At 37.5% G+C, this 24,527-nt stretch overlaps 1 protein-coding gene across 12 annotated transcripts in view; it reads left to right on the top strand.

Annotated features, from left to right (window-relative positions):
• Positions 1 to 24,527, top strand: part of WNK1 (WNK lysine deficient protein kinase 1) — a 145,842-nt gene that overhangs the window by 116,034 nt on the left and 5,281 nt on the right. For 4 of the 12 annotated variants that reach the window (XM_036252526.1, XM_036252523.1, XM_036252525.1 and 1 more), the window contains 16 exons: positions 2,137 to 2,415; positions 3,102 to 3,199; positions 3,306 to 3,468; positions 3,888 to 4,004; positions 4,320 to 4,493; positions 4,684 to 4,741; positions 4,895 to 5,017; positions 5,533 to 6,974; positions 8,109 to 8,192; positions 11,214 to 11,291; positions 11,897 to 11,957; positions 15,876 to 15,934; positions 17,961 to 18,622; positions 19,291 to 19,493; positions 21,000 to 21,194; positions 22,091 to 22,162. In XM_036252526.1, coding sequence (XP_036108419.1) covers positions 2,137 to 2,415; positions 3,102 to 3,199; positions 3,306 to 3,468; positions 3,888 to 4,004; positions 4,320 to 4,493; positions 4,684 to 4,741; positions 4,895 to 5,017; positions 5,533 to 6,974; positions 8,109 to 8,192; positions 11,214 to 11,291; positions 11,897 to 11,957; positions 15,876 to 15,934; positions 17,961 to 18,622; positions 19,291 to 19,493; positions 21,000 to 21,194; positions 22,091 to 22,162 — 3,868 coding nt within the window. Of the gene's footprint in view, positions 1 to 938; positions 1,398 to 2,136; positions 2,416 to 3,101; positions 3,200 to 3,305; positions 3,469 to 3,887; positions 4,005 to 4,319; positions 4,494 to 4,683; positions 4,742 to 4,894; positions 5,018 to 5,532; positions 6,975 to 8,108; positions 8,193 to 11,213; positions 11,292 to 11,896; positions 11,958 to 15,875; positions 15,935 to 17,960; positions 18,623 to 19,290; positions 19,494 to 20,999; positions 21,195 to 22,090; positions 22,163 to 24,527 lie in introns of all 12 variants that reach the window. The other 8 variants (XM_036252529.1, XM_036252530.1, XM_036252528.1 and 5 more) reach the window with 4 other exon arrangements.

A 24,527-nucleotide genomic window follows, 5' to 3' on the forward strand; every position in this document is an offset into this window, starting at 1 on the left:
ATTGACAAGAGGTAGAACTAATGCATTAATGTGACGTTTTCCAAAATTGTGTCAGCTACATAACTAATATTCCAGGTCTGCAACTATGCTGTATTTTCATGTAGATTTATGCATTGTTTTGTCCCTCGTTACCTACTGACAGTAAGTCATAAAAATCCCTTATACAAGAATGATGTTTTTTCCAAGATGGCCTTCCAATTACTTGAAAAGTGCCCTGTAGAGGGTAAACTCTTGTGAATGACCTTTTTTCAACTTTAACACTGGGGCTTGTTGTGCTTGTATTTTGGCACAATGTATTGTTTCTGTCATGCTTTTTGCTCTGAGATACTATCAATTGTAAAAGTAACCATCATTTTATGTATCACTAAGTACTGGCACACCATTAAAATTGTAAGCTATATCTCAGTTTCACAAATGTTAAAATGACAAGGTGGTGGAGAGGGATGATTGCATCCTAGAATCAGTGAAATATGGTAATTATACTTACTTTTATAGGCCTGTATTACAGGCAGTATAGATGAAATCTAATTCCATTGGGAAGAAAGAAATTTATTTGAATTTTGGTAACTATTGTAATAGCAGTCAATTTAGTGACAGCAAACATATCAATGAATTATGGTATGGAAAAGATCTCAAAGCTATAAACAAACAAACAAAAATGTCTGTGGAAGGGTCATTCTTTTTATTGAATAATGAAGCATTAGCCAACTTTTCTACAAAGATTTGGAGCAGTAGCCAGTGTATCGGCCTCTTTGTACCCTGCTATCCTTTCCCTATTTTTATGTGGCATATTAACTTACACTAATGTATGCAGGGTTTCTTTTTAAATTTTCATTCTTTTTGGCTAATATATAAATCTTGCTTTTGGTGGCTTTGCCTTTTTTTTTTTTTTTTTTTTTTTTTAAATCTATCTGTTTTGTTTTTCTTTACCTTCTCAGCTTCCAGTTTCCCAGCCAGCACCAACTATCCAAGGCGAACCTCAGATCCCAGTTGCAACACAACCCTCAGTTGTTCCAGTCCATTCTGGTGCTCATTTCCTCCCTATGGGACAGCCACTCCCTCCTTCCTTACTCTCTCAGTACTCTGTCTCTCAAATTCCTTTATCAGCTCCTCATGTGTCTGCGGCTCAGACAGGTTTCTCCACCCTTCCCATGACAATTGCAGCTGGCATTAATCAGCCTCTGCTCACCTTGGCTTCATCGGCTACAGCAGCTGCGATCCCAGGGGGATCAACTGTGGCTTCTAGTCAGCTTCCAACCCTTCTGCAGCCTGTGGCTCAGCTGCCAAGTCAGGTTCACCCACAGCTTCTGCAGCCAGCAGTTCAGTCCATGGGAATACCAGCTAACCTTGGACAAGCTGCTGAGGTTCCACTTACCTCTGGAGATGTTCTGTACCAGGTATTGTGTTGGCTAGCAAAAAGGGAGGGCACCAGAACGTTGGTTCTAATAGTAGACCATGAAGGACTGGAAAAATCTAGTAGTTGAATATAAGAAAAATTAGCAATAACAATAGTTGCTGATCTCACCTAGAGAAGCTAAAGTAGTAAAATTCTGAGAAAGGATAGCATGATTATGCCTAATGATTCATTTCCATTTTTCTCAAAACACCTCTTAGGAGAAAAATGGTTCCCTTTAAGACTCAGTATAAGCCAACTGAATGCTGGATATGGCTACTAAAAGAGTACGTCAGGCTGCTTTTCTAATAGGAAGAATAAATAAGAGTAGCCAACATAGTATCAGTAAAAAGCATCAGGGTTTGGATTTAGATTAGCAGGTCATGATATGACTGGAATGACTGACACCTTGAAGAGCTTTTGTATTCTTCCATTTAAAAATGGCTAGAAGGAATTATGTCTATTCCTAGTATTTAAATAATCTCCGGGGGGGGGGGGGGGGACAACAGCAGCAACTTAAGTACAGTTGTAGAGTCCTGTCCCCTAAATTGAAATCAGGCTATCATTTCATATCAATAATCATCTTTAAGTGATTAGGAAAAGAGTGGCTACTATTCTTCTTTACTATGTGCATTCTTTTTGTTTTGTTTTGTTTTGTTTGTTTGTTTTTGCATGTCTCGCTGCTGTTTTGCTAATTTGATGACCCGACCTGCACTAACTCACCTTCCTCGTTTCTGTCACAGGGCTTCCCACCTCGATTGCCACCACAATACCCAGGAGATTCAAATATTGCTCCCTCTTCCAGCGTGGCTTCTGTTTGCATTCCTTCTACAGTCTTATCCCCTCCCATGCCGACAGAAGCATTAGCTACACCAGGTTACTTTCCTACAGTGGTGCAGCCTTATATGGAATCAAATCTTTTAGTTCCTGTGGGCAGTATAGGAGGACAGGTTCAAGTGTCCCAACCAGCAGTGAGTTTAGCACAAGCCCCCACTACATCCTCCCAGCAAGCAGCTCTGGAGGTAAATGGAATTTCTGCATGTTTATGTCTAAAACATATACCTAATGGAATAAAAATTACAAAGGAGAAACATAGGTTTCCTGGTTTAGAACTCATTTGGAGATGATTTCAAACTAACTTCTGAATGACTTTTTCTTACAGCAGAATGAAATGCCATTGTGGGGGCCTTGTTGCCACTGGCTGTTCTGTTGGGAAGTGAGTGTGCCTTGGAGAAGATTAACCCTATTAGCACTTCACTTCTCTAGCTAGTACTTTAGCCATTATTCTCCTTTCACAAATTCTTGCCATTGGCAGTCGTAAGAATATCTTATCCTGCTGTGCTCCCAGTAATCATTTTTGCCCTACTAGGAGAAAGATCTGAATCATCTTTGCACTTTGCTCTGCCTGCCCTATTGCACACTTCTGGAAAGATGCTGACTGCATGGCAAATTGTAGTTTCTCACTACTTAGCAACTATGTTGGCTAGTATCACACCATGCAGTCTATACCAGATACCAGCTTTAGAAACTTCCTTTGGAATTTTAAGACCACTGTCTCTATTTGCTGAATATTGAAAATTACTAGTAAATTTAATGCTTCTAAGACTTACGGGAGGGATAAGAAAGGAAAAAAAGTAGCATTTTGGGAATGGTGAATAATAATACATCTATTACTGCCAGGATTTTAAATTATTCTTTCTATTCACAGAGTACTCAGGGAGTCTCTCAGGCTGCTCCTCCAGAGCCAATTTCAGTAGCACAGCCACAGCCTACCCAGCCTACCACTTTGGTCTCTTCTATAGACAGGTATGTAAAAGTAAAATTCTCTATCTTTGACTGGTAGGTAGGATAGTATGAAACTTCAAATTATCAAAACTTTAACTCAAATTATAAACTGAACTTTTTTTTGAAGTGCACATTCAGATGTTGCGTCAGGTATGAGTGATGGCAATGAGAATGTCCCATCATCCAGTGGAAGGCATGAAGGGAGAACTACAAAACGGCATTATCGAAAATCTGTAAGAAGTCGTTCTCGTCATGAAAAGACTTCGCGCCCAAAATTGAGAATTTTGAATGTAAGTATTGCTGATTTGTGGGTTTCATACAGTGAATATTATTTAAATATTTCTAAGGCTCCGATGTATTGATGAAATGTAGGATCTTCTGATCACTCAAATGATACTGTTAAATTCAATATTTCTGTGATAAGGATCTATTTACCTTTTAGAAAAAGAACAGTTTTAATTTGTAAAATAAAGACTTTACATTTCTTTCAAACTCTTCAGTGGAAGATGCGTATGCATCTCAAAGGCTGATTTTTTTCTTTTTTAAGGTTTTCTTGCTACCAGTTTAAGAGAGAGAATACCAGTGCTAGGAGTAGTAGTAACCATCAGGCTTAACTTCAAGTGATAATCTTCTTTACTTTCTCAAGTTCAGTAACAAAAGTGAATATAGTCTTCTGAGATACGAAGTACCTTTTCTTTTTTCTTTTTAGGTTTCAAATAAAGGAGATCGGGTAGTAGAATGTCAATTAGAGACTCACAATCGGAAAATGGTTACATTCAAATTTGATTTAGATGGTGACAACCCCGAGGAGATAGCAACTATTATGGTACGTCTCCATTTGAGTTCCAGTTTTGCCTTAGTATTTGATCTAAATATCCACTGCCCTAGGCATATATACAGTATTTTGTCATCTGTTTTGACATGCATTTATTTCTATGTGAATATAACTAGTACACCAAACCTGTGATTTAGGATGTTTTTGTCTAGGATATGTCCAACTAGTATTGAAGAACTTACATATCAAGTGGATAGTATTATAGGTGGCATGTAGATAAGGCAGAAGTCAAGAAATTGGTGATCGAATGACTTAAAGCTTAAGAAACATTGTACTAATCAGACTGACATCACATTTCTTTTACAGGTGAACAATGACTTTATTCTAGCAATAGAGAGAGAGTCTTTCGTGGATCAAGTGCGGGAAATTATTGAAAAAGCTGATGAAATGCTCAGTGAGGATGTCAGTGTGGAACCAGAGGGTGACCAGGGATTGGAGAGTCTACAGGAAAAGGATGACTATGGCTTTTCAGGTTCTCAGGTAGGTTCACCATTCCCATAGTAAAGGTTTGTTTATTTAAAATATAATTTACCATGTGAAGTGTCCAGAGATATCATTACACCTCTGACTAAGATTATCAAACACTTATATTCTCTTGGCATGTGGCCTTTTGCTTTGCCTAATTCAGATTACCTTTGAGAATGAATTGAATTACTTTTGTTTGTTGTAGAAATTGGAAGGCGAGTTCAAACAACCACTTCCTGCATCTTCCATGCCACAACAAATAGGTGAATTTCTTTTCTTTCCATGTTTGCTCTTACCTTTGACTGAAAAAGTTTTATACTAATAATGAAATCTGAAATCTTTATGTCAGTGACAATATATACTTTCAACAATTTTTTTCAAAAGTGCAATTAAGTGGTTTGTTTATTTTAAACCAGGAATTCCTGCCAGTTCTTTAACTCAAGTTGTTCATTCTGCTGGAAGACGGTTTATAGTGAGTCCTGTGCCAGAAAGTCGATTACGAGAATCAAATGTTTTCACCAGTGAAATATCAGATACGGGTAAGGAATTGCTTCTATCACATACTTCTATACATTCTACAGCATCTCTGCTATATTGGAAGCTTGGTTATCTAGCAGTAGTTCAAATGATGACATAGACAATAAAGAAGAGTAGAAAATTGGGATTATAACCAACAGATAAATGTATAAAGGAAGGAAATAGGTGATGAATAGAAAAGATTAAAGAAAAAGAGTCAGAAAGGACAGCCATTTACTAGATGCAGCCCATGTAATAGATACTGTGTAAATACAGTAATATGTGTTTCTCCATTTAGTAGGAGTATATATGCTTTGAGGTTACTTCATGTTTTTTTCCAGAAATAGATATTCGTATACACTGACTTACTTTGATCAAGCTATTTTGCTGTTTTAGAGCCTATCATTTCCTTGGGACAGGTTTTAAACCTTATTGGTATGTGATATTGTTGGTAATCCAAAAATAGATTGTTAGGACAATCTTTTGAATCAACCCTTTAAAAATGTACTAATTTTGAATTTTTTATTTTCCTTCGCAGTTGCCGCCTCTACGTCTCATGGTGCTGGAATGAACTTGTCTCACTCTGCTTCATCCCTTAGTCTACAGAAGGCCTTTTCTGAACTTAAAAATACCCAGATGACAGAAGGACCCAGTACAGCACCTCCCAACTTTAGTCATTCAGGACCAACCTTCCCAGTAGTACCTCCTTCCATGGGTAGCACTGCTGGAGTCTCAACCACAGCAGGAGCCACAACTTCAGGATCAGTCCCTGTAACTAGCTGCCCTCCTAATGACATTTCCACATCAGTAATTCAGTCTGAGATTACAGTGCCCACTGAAAAAGGGATTGCCACCTACACAAGTGTAACTTCAAGTGATCTCCCTGTACCACCTGTGTCTGAAGAATCACCAGTACTTTCCAGCGTGGTTTCAGGCATCACAGTACCTACAGTTGTCTCAACATCAGCAACATCCCAGTCAGTTCAGGCTTCCACATCTGGGAGCATTGTTTCTAGTATAGGCACTTCCCCCTCTATAACAGTTTCAACAACTTCAGCCTCTGCAGTGGGCAGTCCTGCTGCCCCAGGGGCTAAGCTTCCACCTGTATTATCTCAGCAGTCAGCAGGCAGTACTACAGGGGCAGCTGCATTAACCTCAGTTTCTACCACTACTCCATTCCCAAGCATAGCTTCACAGCCATCTGTTCAGCTTAGCAGCAGCACCTCCGCTCCTACTCTAGCTGAAACAGTGGTGGTTAGTGCACACTCACTTGATAAAACATCTCATAGCAGTACAACTGGATTGGCTTTGTCCCTCTCTGCATCATCTTCCTCTTCCTCTGGAGCAGGAATATCTACCATTTCTCAACCTGGTGGGGTACATCCTTTGGTCACAGCTCCCTCAGCTGTAGCTTCTATTCCTGTCCTTCCCCAAGCAGCAGGACCTACTTCTGCACCTTTATTACCCCAAGTACCTACTATCCCACCCTTGGTACAGTCTGTTGCCAGTGTGCCTGCTGTACAGCAGACACTAATTCATAGTCATCCTCAACCAGCTTTGCTTCCCAACCAGCCTCATACACACTGTCCTGAAATAGATGCTGATACACAGCCCAAAGCTCCTGGGATTGATGACATAAAGACTCTAGAGGAAAAGCTGCGGTCTCTCTTTAGTGAACACAGCTCTTCTGGAACTCAACATGCCTCTGTCTCACTGGACACATCACTAGTAGTAGAGACCAATGTCACGCCAGGCATCCCAACCACTGCTGTTGCACCCAGCAAACTCATGACTTCAACTACAAGTACTTGCTTACCACCAACCAGTTTGCCATTAGGAACAACTAGTTTGCCAGTCATACCAGTGGTCACACCTGGGCAAGTTTCTGCTCCAGTCAGCTATGTTTCAGCCTCGGTCAGCACTACACCAGGAGTGAAACCTGGAACTGCTCCATCAAAACCACCTTTAACGAAGGCTCCAGTAAGATTCTTGCTTTGAAATAATTTGATAAGTATGACCACTCTTTTGCCTTCTAATAAGTACATTTTTTTCAGCTCAGCCTTGCAAATTACAAATTAAATTATAAAAATAGCTAGCTGATAGTAGGCACTTGGTATTTATTAAATTGATTGAAGGTGATTGTAGGGTATATGTACATTGAACATGAGATATTTTTCCTTTTGAAATATAGTAGGATTTTGGGGTTGATTATACTGCATGATTTTCTAAGAATTTATAATAAGTAAAATTAGGCATTTCTTCCTAATTGGTACAAAATGAAGGAATCTGTATCCCAAAAGAGAGCTAAATGCTTTATACATAGTAACAGCAGTTCATAATCTTCATTTTAATGAGAATGCAGCAAATGTTCTGCTTTGCTTAGACTCTACACATGTACAATATAGGGTTTATAAAAAATTAGAAGTTGGTAATAAATTTGATACAAAGGAGGAGAAATGAATCTAATCCTAGGAATAAAATAACTACAAGGTGTTTTCTAGTTCTGCTTTGGTGGATTTCCTTTCATTCTGCCATCTCTAGTCTCTCTGATATTCTCCAAGTAACAGGACTGTACTTTTTCTTTACTATATTGTATGCGTTGCCATTGATGTGAGATTGTTTTTACAGTAGGGTAATATAGAGGATTCACTCAAACAAAAAACAAATTACTTGATAGTATTGGATTTCTGGTGCCTTTTGTTATCAGACCTGCCCCTTGGTTATTTCTGAACTGTTTAGTTTTCTCAGAAAAGTCTTATTTGTTTTTGAAAAAGCCTGATTATACTGTACCCAGTCAGTGGTTCAAAAATATCTGAACTGTGCCTCTCATGTCCACACAATCTTTGTTCTTTCTATTTTCCCTAGAGAATAACCTTATTAAATTTTACCGTTCATTTTATTGGTATGTCACAGTTACCCCTGTAATAGTATCATATAATGTCTTTTATTTAAGATAGATACCAGAGAGTAACCTAGGTGACAAGCATGCCTTAACTAGATTAGATACATGTTATTCTTATGCTTCTGGAGTTTGAATTAGTTGATTTGTTCTCTGGTATGCAATCTTTACATCTTAGTATCTCATAGACTCGAATTTCCCTTTATTTTCTATAGGTGCTGCCAGTGGGTACGGATCTTCTAGCTGGTATTCCATCCAGTGAGCAGCTGCCACCTCTTCCAGGACCTTCACTAACTCAGGTGCCCCAAGACTTGGCAGATTTCTTTTTGTGCCCATATTTTCTTTCACAAAACTTATTTAAATTCTCCATTGTGGGATCTTGGCTTCTGACTTCTGTTTGGTTAACAACTTTCTTTTAAAACAGTGTAGCTAATGACCCAAGCCCTACTTAAAGTAAGAAGCTTCATAGTTCTTTAGTTTGTAATATTGCTTTAAGTCATCCAGAAAACATTTATTTTTTTATTTTATTTTTTTCCTTATTGATTTTAGAGAGAGTGGAAGGGGGGGAGAGAAAGAGATGGAAACATCGATGAGAGAGAACATCGATCAGCTGCCTCCTGCATGCCCCCACTGGGGATTTGGCCCACAACCTGGGCATGTGCCCTGACCAGGAATTGAACCGGTGACCTCTTGGTGCCTGGGTCGATGCTCAGCCACTAAGCCACACTGGCTGGGCCATCCAGGAAACGTTTAATATTAATTTTCTTTTATATCTTACGAAGGAAGAAAATGGCCAAGTTGACATATTGCCCGACAAATATAACTCCTTCTCTCATTCACACTTTAGTAGAATAGTGAAATTGCATCTTAAGTTTGAGATAATTTCTTCTAGATCATCATGGAAATAAAAAATTACATGTAAACAAAATTAAATTTGAAAGTTTCTTAGAAAAGGGTACCATAATAATAATTGATGAGTTTTTCTGTGAGTTTAGTAAAACCAGTTTTTTCTTGAATTTGACATTTCTTTTAATGATCACCTAATTAAGGAATTGGCTTACATAATAGGTGGATATAAAGGGTGACGTTTCATGAGAAAAATAGGTTATATCTTTAAAGACAAAAATCACATAGCTCAGGTGACATGAGATTTCTCATAGAGAAACTGAGACCACTGGCTTGAATGTGAGATTCCTATCACATACTCAGTTCTGCCTATTGGGTAGGATGGTGGTCGGAATTGCCTGCAGTATCTTCTTCTTTCCTTTTCCACCCTACACATTTAGTTGAATTCCCATAGGAAATATTCATTATGCATTCACTGTAACCATGAAAAGGCTCTGTGTGGGTCAAGCCTAGTAAACATTGAAACTAAATTAGGGATATATTTTAGAATTATATATAAGAAAAACATAGTAAATTGCTAATTTGAGAAGTCTGAACTTATCTCTACTTCTTTAATCCCAAATATACAGTAGAATATAATAACTCCAGCAGAGAATCTATTCCATCAGCCACTAAATTTGGGGGGGGGGGGGGGAAGGCATATGCAAGCCTGTAAATTGGGAGTTTTAAACCTATTTTCTCATTAAAAACATGTATTCAAATTCCTAAGAGAGCTCTAAGTGTGATGAGAAACAGCAATAAGGCTTGTGGAGGGGTAAGTGGATAGTACCTACCTATAGACAGGGGAAAATGTACGTAAAGACCATAAGAATAGGTTGATAGAAGCCAAGATAAATGGAAGTTTGGAAACTGTGGCAAAGGGCCCTGGCTGGTCTGGCTCAGTGGATAGAGTGTTGTCCCAGGGACCAATGAGCCATAGGGCACAGGGCCTGGTCAAGGGCACTGCGGTTGTGGTTTGTCCCTGGCCCTGGTCAGGTCATGCAGGAGGCAACCAGTCAATGTGGCTCTATCACATCAATGTTTCTCTCTGTCTCTCTCACTCTCTCTCTCCCCCTCCCTCCCACTCTATCTGATGATAAATAGAAAAATATCCTCAGGTGAGGAATAAAAAAGAAACTGTGGCAAAGGGCAAAAGTTATGGCCTTGGGGTGGATGGTAATAAGGCCTGGTTAAAAGACAGAATACTCAGACCTCCATTTCCTCCTTGCTGCCATCTTTAGGATGGGTATAAGAGTGTAGTTTGTTAACAAAGACCTTAAGAAAAGAATAATACAGTAAAACCTCAATTTTGTGAACCTAGATTTAATGGACAGAATTTCCAGTACATAAGTTATATGTGAAAATTAATGCCCTGTTAATTTTAACATGCTTTTAACCAAGATTTGCCTGTAATTAATTTTTTTGTTATTAATTCGCTGTTATTTTTAACAAGTTTTAATGATTAGGCCATATGTTGGAAAAAAAAAACACTGTAATAATTTTTCCAACATAAATAAATATTACATATCTACAACTATAGTCAAGAGTCACCACTTGTAAACACGTTCAGCAAATGATTAACACTTGATGACACTGCATTGTGCGAGGAAATTGGTTCTATTGTCGTGTGGCATGACTTTCTGCAGCAGTTTCAGTGAGTGTTGGCTGGTGTTCCCACACCACTAAGCCACACTGCAGCCATGTGCATTTGTTCACTCATAGTGACTACTGAATGTACACGTTTACTAGACCTATTCAATATAAATTTAAAATTACTGTAATTAAACTTTTCATACATACTTAATTTTAATGACATAAACATGTCTACATAAGTAAAAACAGGTAAACTAATTTGTCATTTTTTTTAACATACGTGTTTGGAAAACCTACTTAATTATATAATGGACTCAGCTTAAATGATACCCACTTGCCTGAATTAGTTTGTTATATTGAGATTTTACTGTATTCCTTGATAGTGACAGAATATATTAATGTCATCTTTTATTTGTAAGGACATGTTCTCAGAAAGATGTACCAAACTGAAAAAGAAGATAGGGAACGTGATACAATTAATTTACCAATAGATCTTGATATATTTTTCAGAATGTATTTTTAAGGAAAGAACAAATAGACAACTTTTCTGTCACTTTAACATTAAACAAAAAGGTAAGAAAGAAGACTTAGAAACTGTACAAACATAAATGTAACCGTTTCTCTAAGGCTTAAGAGGTTGACATAAAATTTTGAGAGACTGAGAAATCAAGCATTATAACTAAGTTGAACTTAGTATATTGTTTTATATTCAGTGAATAGACATGTTATGTCATGTCAATATGAAGCGTAAAACAGTATGTCCTATATAAATGGGCTACATGTAGGGGCTCTGAATATGCCAAAGACCTATACTTACTGTGATTGTTTTCATTTCGTTCCAGCAACCTCTGGAAGATCTTGATGCTCAATTGAGAAGAGCACTTAGTCCAGAGACTACTGCGGTGACATCTACAGCTGGTGTAAGTTTTGAAAATCTTGATAACCTTAATATATTACAGTCCTAGAACATAAACTATAACCTAGACCATTAATACCTTGAACACCTGTTTAGTCTCTGCTTATTTCAGTAAACAGAAATGAGACAGGTTAATGAAAAATTAGCACTGACCCAGAGTTAACTGGCAAAGATTTGATTTGAAAGATACTTTTATTTATCTCTGGTTAAAATTATACCACAGATCAGTTCATATGGATTTTGTATTTATGCTTTGAAGGAAGCTATTTGAAGTTTTAACTTCTTTCTTTTAGGCATGTGATACAATAATCTGATTAAACTACTTTTCTATGTATATTCAAGTTATGCTCAAGTATGCCATGAGAAAAATTAAGTAAGCAATATAGAAGGGTTAAGACTCAATTTCTTCTTTAAAATCTCTTTCTTTACATTAGACTTATTTTGGGGCTGTTAAATAAAAAAGAAAATTCCCTCAGACATAAGTGTTTCTTCACATATGCTGTCTTTCTTTTTGCCCTTTATAAAGGCCAGAGGAAAGGCAGTAGGACAAAAGTTTAAGAGTGACTGAAGCTAAAGATTTTGTGGTATCTGTGTGTGTGTGTTTTGCAGCCTGTGTCCGTGGCGGCTCCAACATCAGTTACAGAAGCAGGAGCACGGCCTCAGAACGATGGTGAGAAGCATCCTTCTTCCTCTTATATGATCACTTCCAAACCTCCCTATAACTGATTTTTTAAAGGTTATTATTTCAAAGACACATTCTTGAGAATGTGGGTGTACTTGAGACTGTTATTTTTATGTATTTCATGACCAAGGACTATTGATACTAATATCCAGAGCATGTAATATTAGCAAATTAATAAATCTTTTAGTGTTTTTTTTAGGAAGAGCATGTAAAGGGTAATGATAGTTTCTTAGCATAAGGCCCTTTGTTATTGGCTAGGCTATCTCCTTGCTAAGAGAGATGAGATTTAAGCATATATAACAGTTAATTTATTGATAACTTCTTGGCTTTTGTGTCACTGAATGTATAGAGATAGAAATAAACTTGAATAGCATAGATGGTAGAAATACAGTTGTAAAATATTTCAATTAATCAGTTTAAGCATTATTTTAATATATTTTTAGAGTCATTAAAATTAGCATGTCCATAAAATATAATCTCTTTAGTAAGGCATATTTCCAACTTAATTTGTAAAAATAATCTTTATCAGCAACTTAAATATTTTATTAGGACTTTTATCATCATGTCCTTAGCCATAAGTTCATATCAATTACTGCTGTTCTGAAGTTTTGTAGTAAGTCTCTTCACTAAATCATCAATCAAGAACCTGGGAAATTTAAAGATTCCATTTTTTTTTTGTTGCCTTTTCCTTCAGAATCAAGTTTAAAAGTGAAAATACTTTAATGTGAGCTATACTTTTGCAATATGATTTTTGTATAGCACATGCTTACTATTAATTTTCCCTTTTATAATATATCTATTCTCAATACCTGACATAAATGTACTTCCCCATATAACCTGAATGCTCTTACTTCTTCCTGTCCTTCTTAAATGCTAAATTTCACTTAAAACCTCTCAAAATATTTTCAAGGGAATTGGCTTTCTTGTTTTAAAATAAGTGACTTGAAAATCACTGGAACAAATGATACAGTTTAGAAATAGAAAGACTACAAGGGAATATAGAGTATGAGAAAGGTGGCCTTAAATCATAGAGAAAGTGATGGGGTATTTTAGTAAATGGTTTTAGACAACTGGACAGCCATCTGGAAAAAAAGCAGTGATCATTAGCCTTAGACCAAAATAAATTCCAAATGGATCACAGATGAAAAATTATACCATAAAGTGGTACTTTAGGAGACAAAAAGAATATTTTCCTTTTTAACTGTCTAGAACAGGTTCAACAAACTTTTTTCTGTAAAGGGCCAGAAAGTAAATATTTTAGGCTTTGCCAGCCATATAGTCTCTGTCACAACTACTCAAATCTATTGTAGATCCAAAACAGCAATGGACAGTACATAAATGAGTGAGTTTTGCTGTGCTCCAATAAAATTTGTTTTCAAAAACAAGCAGTGAACTGAACTTGGTTCATGCATTGTAGCTTGCTGATCTCTCATATATAGAGAAAAATGTTTCTGTTCTTAGTACCCAGCCCAGAAGTGGTAATAGATTTAAGTTTTTCTGCATGGAAAAAACATGCCATTGAGTCCAAAGATAAATGAAAAACTGGGAAATGTATGTGTGTGCATGTATTCATATCTCATAAAGGGCTACTTTGCTAATATAAAGAGTTCTATAAATTAAGCATGAACCAAAAAATAAAAGATACAGAAAAAAGAAACATAGGTATGAAAATACTTAACTTTCTTTATGATAGCAGAAATGCAAAGTAAAACTACAAATGATAGCACTTCCCATTTTTCATTGTAAACTGAAAAGTGTAATGCCACCGGTGACTTGGTACAGCCTTTTTGAAAATAAATTTAGTTATGTATGTCAAAGTTTTAAATGGAAATGATTTGACACTTCCATACTTTGGTATTTATTCCACAGATCTATAAGGAAATATTTACTAGAGCATTTTTATAATAGCAAGAAGTTTGAATAACTTAAATGTTCATCAGTAGAAACCTGGTTAAAATGTGGTACCGTGTTTTAAAATACGTCATATCTATATATGTTACGTATATAAAGTACAACACTGTGCAGCCGTTAAAAAGAATGAAACATTGCCCAGCTGATGTGACTCAGTGGTTGAGCATCGACCCATGCACCAGGAGTCCGCTGGTTTGATTCCTGAACAGGGCATATGCCCAGGTTGTAGGCTTGATCCCTAGTGAGGGGCATGCAGGAAGTGGCCAATCAGTGTTCTCTCTTATCAGTGTTTTTATCTCTCTCTCTCCCTCTCCCTTCCTATCTCTGAAATCAATAAAGAAAAAAAAAAAGAATAAGAAAAAAACAATGAAACGTTTTTATGATCTCTAAGTTATAGCATTAAATGAAAATACCAAAATCAGTATTCTACTGGTTGTGTGAAATAAGGAAAATGCCAGTGTCGATAGATTGTATATTATTTCTAGAAAGAAACTCGAACAAGTAATTGTCCCTGGAGAGAACCTAGGTGGCTTTAAAGTTACTCAGAACTACATATTAATGATTCTAGCACCTTTACTGTCCTGTTCTAGGATTTTGCTTAAGTGTTGCCTAACCAATTTGCCATAGCTGATTTGCATTTATTATTTTTTTTACTTTTGTTACAGAATATTGTTATAATTATTTTATTATTAGCTATTATTAATCTTTTACTGTGCCTAATTTGTTTTTTCCATTTTTATTAATTTATTTTTGTTACAGATATTTCTCATTTTCCTCTCATAGACACCCCCCCAACCCCGCATTGTTGTCTGCGTCCATTGGTTACGCATAGATGCATATAAATTCTTTGGTTCATTTCAACCATCCGCCACCCCACCCCTGCCCCCCTCCTCTGAGGCTTGCCATTCTGAACCCTATTCCTTTCTGTGTAGCTGATTTGCATTTAAAAATGGGTCTTAATATCCTAGGTAAAATCTCATTGTTTCCTTCATTTGTTTATCTCTTTGAGTTAAAGAATGAATAACTGAGTATAACTGCCTGTTAACCTTAGTTTTACAGTATCTCTTAATATTGTAGTTAAGCTGCCCTCACCCGGTTGGTTCAGCAGTTAGAGCGTGGGCCCTTGGACCAAAGAGTCTCAGGCTCGATTCCAGTCAAGGGCATGTATCTCTGTTGCAGTTCAGTCCCCGGCCCTGGTCGGGGTTGTGCAGGAGGCAACCGATCGATGTATCTGTGTCTCTGTCTCCCTCCTTCCTACTCTATCTGAAGATAAATGGAAAAATATCCTCAGGTGAGGATTTTAAAAATATATATTGTAGTTAAGCTGCAAAGCTTCTTTGGTTATACAGTACTCCCCCCTTTTCCGTGGGGAGATACATTCCAAAACCCCAAGTGGATACCTGAAACTGCTGATAGTATGGAACACTATGTATATACTATGATCTTTCCTATACATACATACCTATGATAAAGTTTAATTTCTAAATTAGGCACAGTAAGAGACTAACAACAATGACTAATAAAAAATAGAGCGACTGTAACAATATACTGTGTAATAAAAGTTATGTGCATGTTTTCTCTCTCTCACAATTTCAATATCTGGAAATTACCTTGGGTAACTGAAACCATGAAAGCAAACCCGTGGATAAAGGGGGACTTCTGTAGGTAACTAATTCCTTCAAACAGTCATATCAACGTACATGTGTACAAGTAAAGGTAAAGGGTAAAGGGTAAATGGTAAACTTTCAGGCTTTGACAATTTTTCCCAAACAATATAATCTTTCATACTAAAGGTATCTTGTAGGAGAGCAAACAATAATTTTCCCCTTGTTGGACAAAGCCTAAGGGGGAAAGGAGGTAAGGAAATTTTCCTTGCCTTTAACAACTTTCATCTGATCTATAGTTTAATTTTGCTATACTTCTGGCCAAAGGGAAAATAAGCTAACTAGAGAATGCTAATTTAAGTTCTTTTCCTCCTCCATTTATTTATTCCAGTGTCGCAAGTCAAAGCAACTAGTTCGGGAACTGGTGTTTTTAAGATGGGGCGATTTCAGGTAAGGCAGTCACTTTTCCTTTCTTTATTCCCCTATTTGGGAGAATGTATATTTATCATAATTATTACCTACCTTTTGGGTAGGTAATTGTCAATTTGATAATATATTTCTTGTGTATAGAACTTTATAGCTCTTAATATTTTCCCCTCTTCAAAATAATAATGCTATTAAAGAAAATATGGAATACTTAGAACAGTAGATAAATAATAGATAATGATACCATCTGCCTATCCTTCCACCCTCCCCAGGATTGCTTTTTGGTATGTATTTTTTCCTGTACTTGTGTATACCTAAAATTGCCCTGGTTCCTCTGAACTCTGAATGATATTTTGTAGCTTTCCCCCCATCTAATGAAGTCATTAGGTTGCTTTTCCAGCATCATGAGGAAAATAACAGTAAACATCTTTGTATATAAAAATATTTTCTATGTTTAGGGTAATCTTTTTAGGATTAATTTCTGAAGTTAAAATACTGGGTCAGCACCAAGTGATATTTCATTTTATTTTTCCAGTTGGCCCAACAAGAAAACATTTTCTGGCTGTTAGCATACAGTGCCAAACAAGCTTTGAATATCATTTTTATTACTCCTTTAACAACTACTTTCCAATTCTTTTCAACCGATTGTGGTTGGTACCAATTCAACAGCAACAGGAATCCCCAATTTGGGGTGTGGTGAAGAAGGAAACTTTATTCAGTGCAAAATAGCTCAATTGTGATATAGCGTGGCTGTGAAAACAGCATGGCTATGAGGCAGCCTTGCGGCTGGCCCCTGTCTGGCTAGACAGCCCTGCTCCTTGCTGGTCTGCTCTGCTTCATGCCAGTCAACTCTGCCCCCTCGAGATATCTTCAACCAGGGAAACACACCTTTCAGTCTTTGGTGGAAAGGGAAAGTGTATGCTCCTAGAGCCAGAAGGGAGCTGACATATAGACAGAAGTCCCCACCTATGGTCCCTGGTCGGTCCATTCTCATGAAGAATATGACTACAGATCCTCATAGTTTGGTCCAAAAGGAACTCTCCTAATTGGCCAGAATAGAGCAACCCTGATTGGTTGATGACGAAGTTGATATCTGCTCAGCTCTGATTGGGTGGGGAAGCTTCTGTCCTATTGGTTAGAATAGGATTCCAGGAACTCTTTTATAAAGGCTGGCTCAGATGACAGAAATAATGTGGGCACGTAGTGCAGAGGCAGGTGGTTCAATGCAGGCGTCTCCCTGAGGCACAGTTTGCCTGAGAGCCCCTATGTAGAAATGGCTGCTAAGCTCTGGTTTTGTTTTGTTTTGAGCCCAATTAACCACCAGGAGCCCTTTATAGTAGGCCTTTTTCTCAGTTCACATTCTCATGATAGCACTTGGAGATGAGGGTAGCACTTGTGTTGATTCTTAAAACCTAGCTGGCATTTAACATTTATTGGATTTCATCTTTGCAGTTTTTCTTATTCACAAGCAACCCCCAAGATTCCATGACCAGTTATTTATATTTTTACTAAGATTTGAATGTGAATTCTGTGCATAAGATATGAAAGTAATTTACTTAGTAAGCTTAGCCAGCCACTCAGAATCTATATCTAATTTGTGTATCTCAATATAGATATGTTTTTTATAATGAATGGTATTCTGTTTATTTTCATAATAAAAAATGGAGGGATTAACCTGGCTGGTGTGGCTCAGTGGATTGAGCGTCGTCCTGTGGACTGAGAGAGGTCCCTGTTCAATTCCTGGTCAGGGCACTTGCCTGGGTTGAGGGCTCCATCCCAGTAGGGGGCATGCAGGAGGCAGCCTATTAGTGTTTCTCTCTCGCATCTGTGTTTCTCTCTCTCTCTCTCTCTCCCTTCCTCTCTCTCTAAAAAAAGCAATACAAACTTTTTTTTTAAGGAGGAACTATGTAAACAGATAATCAGCCTACTTACGTCTAGGAAATAAATTGATTCCTTTTTTAAATTTATTTTTTATTTTTTATGGTCCAGTCTAAAAATTGAATATTGGGAACTTTTTTTTTTCAATCTCACTTTGGTCTCTTTTTATCAGGTTTCAGTTGCAATGGATGATACCCAGAAAGAGGGTAAAAATAAGTCAGAAGATGCAAAGTCTGTTCATTTTGAATCCAGCACTTCAGAGTCCTCAGTGCTGTCAAGTAGTAGTCCAGAGAGTACCCTGGTGAAGCCAGGACCTAATGGGATGGCCATCCATGGTATCTCTTCAGATATGCCAGATGGTGCCCACAGAACTCCTGCCTCAGAAGCAAAGTCAGAAACTGGGCAGCCTACCAAGGTTGGACGTTTTCAGGTGACAACTACAGCAGACAAAGTAGGTCGTTTCTCTGTATCAAGAACTGAAGATAAGATCACTGAGGCAAAGAAAGAGGGACCAGTGGCATCTCCTCCTTTTATGGATTTGGAACAAGCTGTTCTTCCTGCTGTGATACCAAAGAAAGAAAAGCCTGAACTCTCAGAGCCTTCACATCTGAATGGGCCATCTTCTGACTTGGAAGCTGCCTTCCTAAGTAGGGATGTGGATGATGGTTCAGGTAGTCCACGCTCCCCCCAACAACTGAGCTCAAGGAGCCTTCCTATCCAAAATCTAAGTCAAAGCCTTAGTAACTCACTCAACTCCTCTTACATGAGTAGTGACAACGAGTCAGATATTGAAGATGAAGACTTAAAGTTAGAGCTGCGACGACTACGAGAAAAGTAAGTATGTTTTCTTCTATGAAAGAATGATGGCAGAATTAAGGCTTAACTCCTGGTGCCTATATTAGTATACTTTTCACTGTGATATGCTTATGTCTCATTTCTATTAAGGAGAAAATGATAGAAAAGCTAGTTATCTGAATGTTGTTCTCATTGGGTCTCTTGTGCTCTTAAGGACCCACAGCATTTCTAGTTGTAGAGCTTTCTCAGTACCTTTGTATTATTGTTACCATATTATTACTTTTTATTAATAGCATTTTCTGTCATTATTAACCTAATCTTAGCTATTTATTAGTCTACCAAATGAATCCAATGTAGATTATGTTGGAATATTTTATTGGTCATATTTGACAAACTGGATCAGAGTAGCAAATTCTGGTATAGTACTCCTGTGTATAGCCACAAAAGCTAGGAATACTTTTCCTCCCAACACCTCATCAACCATTTGTTGACTGGGAGTTTGTTGGGTTTGGCTTGAGTAATGGAGGCCAGCAAGATGAGTTGACAAACTAGAATCTCAAGGTAGTAAAAATTAGATTGAGTACATTTGGGGCAAAAATTTAAAAGTGAGTAAATGCTTGAATGGAGGTTAAAGAATATGTGGTTAATTCTTGTTTAAACAAAGGTGGTTTTAATATTTTTGAATTTTGTTTGGTTATCTTTCATAGACATCTCAAAGAGATTCAAGACCTGCAGAGTCGCCAGAAGCATGAAATTGAATCTTTGTATACCAAACTGGGCAAGGTCCCCCCTGCTGTCATTATTCCCCCAGCTGCCCCGCTTTCAGGGAGAAGAAGGCGACCCACTAAAAGCAAAGGCAGCAAATCTAGTCGCGTCAGTTCATTGGGGAATAAAAGCCCCCAGCCTTCAGGTAAAAAGCCCTGGACCAGGTCAGCCATGGCTGTCCCATCTTTTATTTCTGTCTCCAGCAGCATATATAACCTATTAAACATTTGTTGTTTTTGCTAAATTTCAAAAGAGTATGATTGACTTTCCTAATATTCTTAATTCCTTGAATTCTCTACTCATATTTAGAGTACCTCTTTTTTAGTCTACGAAAGTAGACTGGTTGAGTACAATGGCCTATGCCATTGTAATCTATATTGCTGTCTATTGGTAGTCTTCATTTATAATTGTTCTTAAGGATAAAATATTTTGCTTTGCCTGGTAACTGAAACCTCATATTTCCACAAACTCTTGGGCAGTTGGAAGAAAGTACATTGATCTGCACTTAGTACTAAGTTCATATAGATTCTTCTTTTCAATAAATGATTGGTCATAACTGCAACTGGGATGAATGTAAATTTCATATAGATATTGGACTATGTCTTTAGTGGTAATTTCCTTGATTAAAGTTTTTATTTCATTTACCTATGTTGAAATAAAGAATTTTCTAGTGTTTATAACTAAAAAATAGTTAAATTATAATCTCTTATAATGAATTATAGGTCTATTTTAATTTTGATAGCTTTTACCCTTTGGTGAAATTATGATAATGTTAACAGATAATTAGTTGAAAAGTGAAAAAGTCTGAAATAAATTTATACCTCATATTTGCTCTGCAGATCTAATATAAATATGTTGGAGAGAAGTTGCAAATTTCTTAGTAGCTTTCCATTTTCTGGAAGCTTTCTGAGACCCAAACTTTTCTAATTCAAATTTTACATTTTTTGGAGTATACCTTTATTCTACTAGTTACCAACGAACAAAGAGATTAGCCAATTTCAAGACACTTGACTAGTGATTGAAGGCCACCTACCAAGAATAATATTAAATATGCATTACTAGCCTTGTCTGAGTAGCTCAGCTGGTTGGAGCATCGTCCCGATACACCAATGTTGTGAGTTCAATCCCTGGTCAGGGCACATATAAGAATCAACCAATAACTGCATAAATATGTGAAACAGCAAATCAGTGTTTCTCCCTCTCCTTTCCTCTCTAAAATAAAGAACTAGAAAAAAAATTTTTTTCTTTTAATATGCCTTATCATAGCCATCTACATCATTTTTTGACATCTCTTCTGTACTTGATCTGACACATGCTTATAAGACAGATTAAGCAGACACTGCTTGCCAAACCTATTTGTATCATGGTCCAACTCTGTTGTACAGTAGGTATGAAAAAAGACAGTTGTGGAACTGCAAAATGGAATTCTCGTATTCATTACATATTCTAATCTTACTCAGCTCAGATTTGTGATCCATTTAGGTTTTCTAAAACTAAAAATGTTTCGGGATAGTTTCCTATGGCCCTATTAACTGTTGATTCTCATGCCATTAATCACCCAGTGACACAAATTGGAGGAATAAGGACAGCGCCTATTAAGTGCATTGGGAAAGCTGTGCGTGTTTTCTCATGCCACTTTATCTTCTGGCAGGTAATCTATCTGGTCAGAGTGCAGCTTCAGTCTTGCACCCTCAGCAAACCCTCCACCCTCCTGGCAACATCCCAGAGACGGGGCAGAATCAACTATTACAGCCCCTTAAGCCATCTCCCTCCAGTGACAACCTCTATTCAGCCTTCACCAGTGAGGGTGCCATTTCAGTACCAAGCCTTTCTGCTCCAGGTCAAGGTAAGAGACCAAAACAACCATCATCTTCCAGAAACATTAAAATGGAAATACTGCCTTATCCAGGACAAAAGCCTAATGAGTAACCTGTTGTTGACGTGAGTTAGAAGACCAGTTGACCAGAGCTTCACCTGTGTGCTGTGCACTTCCAAGGATCTTTGGGCTGAAGGGGTGAGGGTGATGATTAGACTAGGTGCACTCATCACTGCTATCAGGTGAGATAGCTTCTTCTCAAGGGAAAACAGCTAGGCCTGTGAGCTATATGAAGGGCCCATATGAGATTTGCAACTTATGCTTTAGGACTGGACTTAGATTTTCTGCACTAAATTCTAAGGAGTTTTAGCAAGTTCTGAAAGCTAATGTGCAGGATTAGCTAGTGTAGCCTTTTTTCACTTCTAAGTATGGGAGTAGCATGCTAAGATGAATAGCCCTACAACTCAATTTTTTATGTATATTACCTACTTTTCAAATATAGTTTTGTTTATTAATGATTGTTCAAAACATGCCTGTAGAGGAAAGAGTTTTTGTAACCTTAGAACAAGCATTGAAGGGAGTTGGGTGTCTGGGTACAAAAGAATCGGAAAAAATAAGGATAAGTAGCTCTTAGGTACTTTTGTCACAATATACTAAAATTGGATTATCTCTTCACAAGATAAATGTACTTGTTGGTAAGAGTGAAAACTAGGTAGCATTCCCACTGCGAAAAGCTTCGGCTTTTTGCAGATGGAGGGAATCAAGGCCTAATTTTTCTGTCCTGTATATTTGACCTTTCCCTAGAAGCTTGTTCTTCTGTGTGCCATTGTAGCGCATTTCACCACTCCAGCCTCAAGTTTCTAACATCTTGTAGTTGTGTTCTGTCTCTTCTCTCTCTGTTCTTCCCTGTTTCTCCCCTCCCACAGGCTGTGCGAAGTTTAACTGTGCATCTGAGCAGGTGACATTCAAACCTGGTGGCAGGAGGACCCGATTTCTGAGTACGCCCTGCTTGGCTCTTTGTGTGTAACACCTTTACTCCTTCCTCGCCCTTGTTTTTCTGCTGCTTGGATCTGATATTTCATGCAGTCCATTTTCATTTGTCTGTATATCATCTACTCAGTGGCTTGGCTGAACTACTGTTAACGTCAGAAGTTTGGGTCCCTATGTTAATTATGATAAAAGGTGTAGAAGTAACCATAGGTTTCTATAAACTTCAAAATAACTTTCTAATAGAATTGCTTCTTTATAGATCCATAACAGGGTAGATATGGTGTCAGGCTATAGATTTCTGGATCCTTCAGAATAATGAAGACTGGACTCTTGCTGGTGGCTCAGTTGGTTAGAGTATCATCCTGATACACCAGGTTTCAGGTTCGATCCCCGGTTAGGGTACATACAAGAATCAACCAATGAATGCATAAATAAGTGGAAAAACAAGTCAGTGTTTTTCTCTATCTCCCTCTCTCCCTCTTTCTCTCTTCCTCTCTATCTCCCTCTCTCTCTCGTCCTCTCGCTCCCCCTTTCCCTCTGCCTAAAATCAATCAGTAAATTTTTTTTTAAAGAAAGAATAGTGAAGACTGAACTTCAGTCCTGTTCAGTACTGCCCTTGCTTTAGCATCAGAAGTGTCAGAAAGCATCTTGACCACTGATGCACTTAGATCCTGGCAGTAGGTAAAAGTTATGCCGTACTTTTCTATTTTTCAGAGGAGGTTGGAATCTTTTTCTGGTCAATTAAGCCTAACCATCTATCAATTGAAAAGATGCTAGAATGTCTTTATTGGATCCTTTCACCAGCACTACCTTCTAACTTCATAAGATCAAATGTTGAAAAGGTTTCAGTGTAGTTACTCTCATAAAGCCTTTCTTTGATTAAAGACCAAATCCCCGCACCTGCAAGCAAAAATGGTCTTTTTAACTTAATTGCTGTGAGCTGTGATTTCCCAGCTCTCTTCTTAAGCACAAGACACAATAGCAAGTCTCCCAACCTCTCCAGCCCATCTTCCCCATCTGTGAAATGAAGATGATGCCTGTCTTCTAGGATCGTTGTACTGATCAGATAAAGTTACATACATGGAAACAGGCCGCACTGGGGAAGCACACATCATTTCCCTCTGATTGGCCAAGAAATGTATATTGAAATAAAATTTAAAAAACAGAAGTAGGGCTCAAGTAGAAAACCTTTGTTAGAGTTTGAATAAAGATCTCTGTTAAGGCCTCAAACTTCTGATGTGGTTATTGGCGTGCTTTTTAATGCATGTGCTAAGGCCATCACTGTCTCTGAAAATGGTTCAGAGGTCCTCGGGCCTCACATATCACTAGACCAGAGCTACATGACAAAGGGTGTGGAAGGCATTACCCAGTTTGGTAGTTTTCTAAGCATGTGTGATTTTTGAGCATTCAGATCAATTACTTTTTGGTTAAACTAGGCTGGACCAAGCATATTAGCATCTTGACGCTTAAACACACATTTAATTTATGTGTCCAGCTAGAAAGATGAAAAGACATTAATAGTGGAGACAAGTGTTATACAGCCTGAAATATTTAAGAGGGAATAAAGAGAACCAAGGCTTTTTTCTAAAGTGTAATATGACAGGTACACTTCAAATTTATTCAATAAATTCTCATCACACTTAAAGGTAGGTGTTACTACACTGTTGTTCAAATGAAAATATTTAGAAATACTAAATCTTATCGCTTCCTTTTGGTCTAAAATGAGAGGCCCTACACTTGTTGAAAGCATATCAGTATACAGTATATCTTATAAGCCTTGTTGAACAAATTGCAAGTGGCAGATTTAAAACAAATGTGGAAAGAAAAACCAGGTGCTTATAGGCATGGAGGTCTTACTAGTTTGGGATGCATTATTCTATGTTCTCAGAATAGATAATGATTTGGAAGCATGGCTTGCCTTAATGCTTTATGTTCAAAAGTTGCTTGTTTTCCATATACTTTTAAAGATCTTTCTAGAGGGGAAAGCGTTAGTATATATGTGTAGGATGTGGAAATATATTAGTCAATTTAAATGAAGTGAAAACTGTAACCATGGTAATCTGTTAACCTACTTTGGTAGAATTGCTAATGCATTTAATTGAGTGCTTTTTAACAACCCAGCAGGAGAAACAGAAAGTGAGACAGGGTCAATGGAAAGACTGCTTGGGTATTTGAAATTCAAGCAGTGAGATCTGAAAAACTGGAGCTCCTTCCTATCCCAGAACCTTAATGCAGGGTAGATACAAAGATTGGGTATGGAAATTCCGCTTTTGTCAGCCAGGTACCACAGTCCATCAGTTAACTAAGTTAAAGCTAACAGCCAGTAAGGTACATCCCACGGAACTACATCTGTGGCTAGGGCTCCAGGTCCTA

The sequence above is a fragment of the Molossus molossus genome, unplaced genomic scaffold (genome assembly GCF_014108415.1).
Source record: "Molossus molossus isolate mMolMol1 unplaced genomic scaffold, mMolMol1.p scaffold_m16_p_10, whole genome shotgun sequence".
Lineage (NCBI taxonomy): Eukaryota > Metazoa > Chordata > Mammalia > Chiroptera > Molossidae > Molossus > Molossus molossus.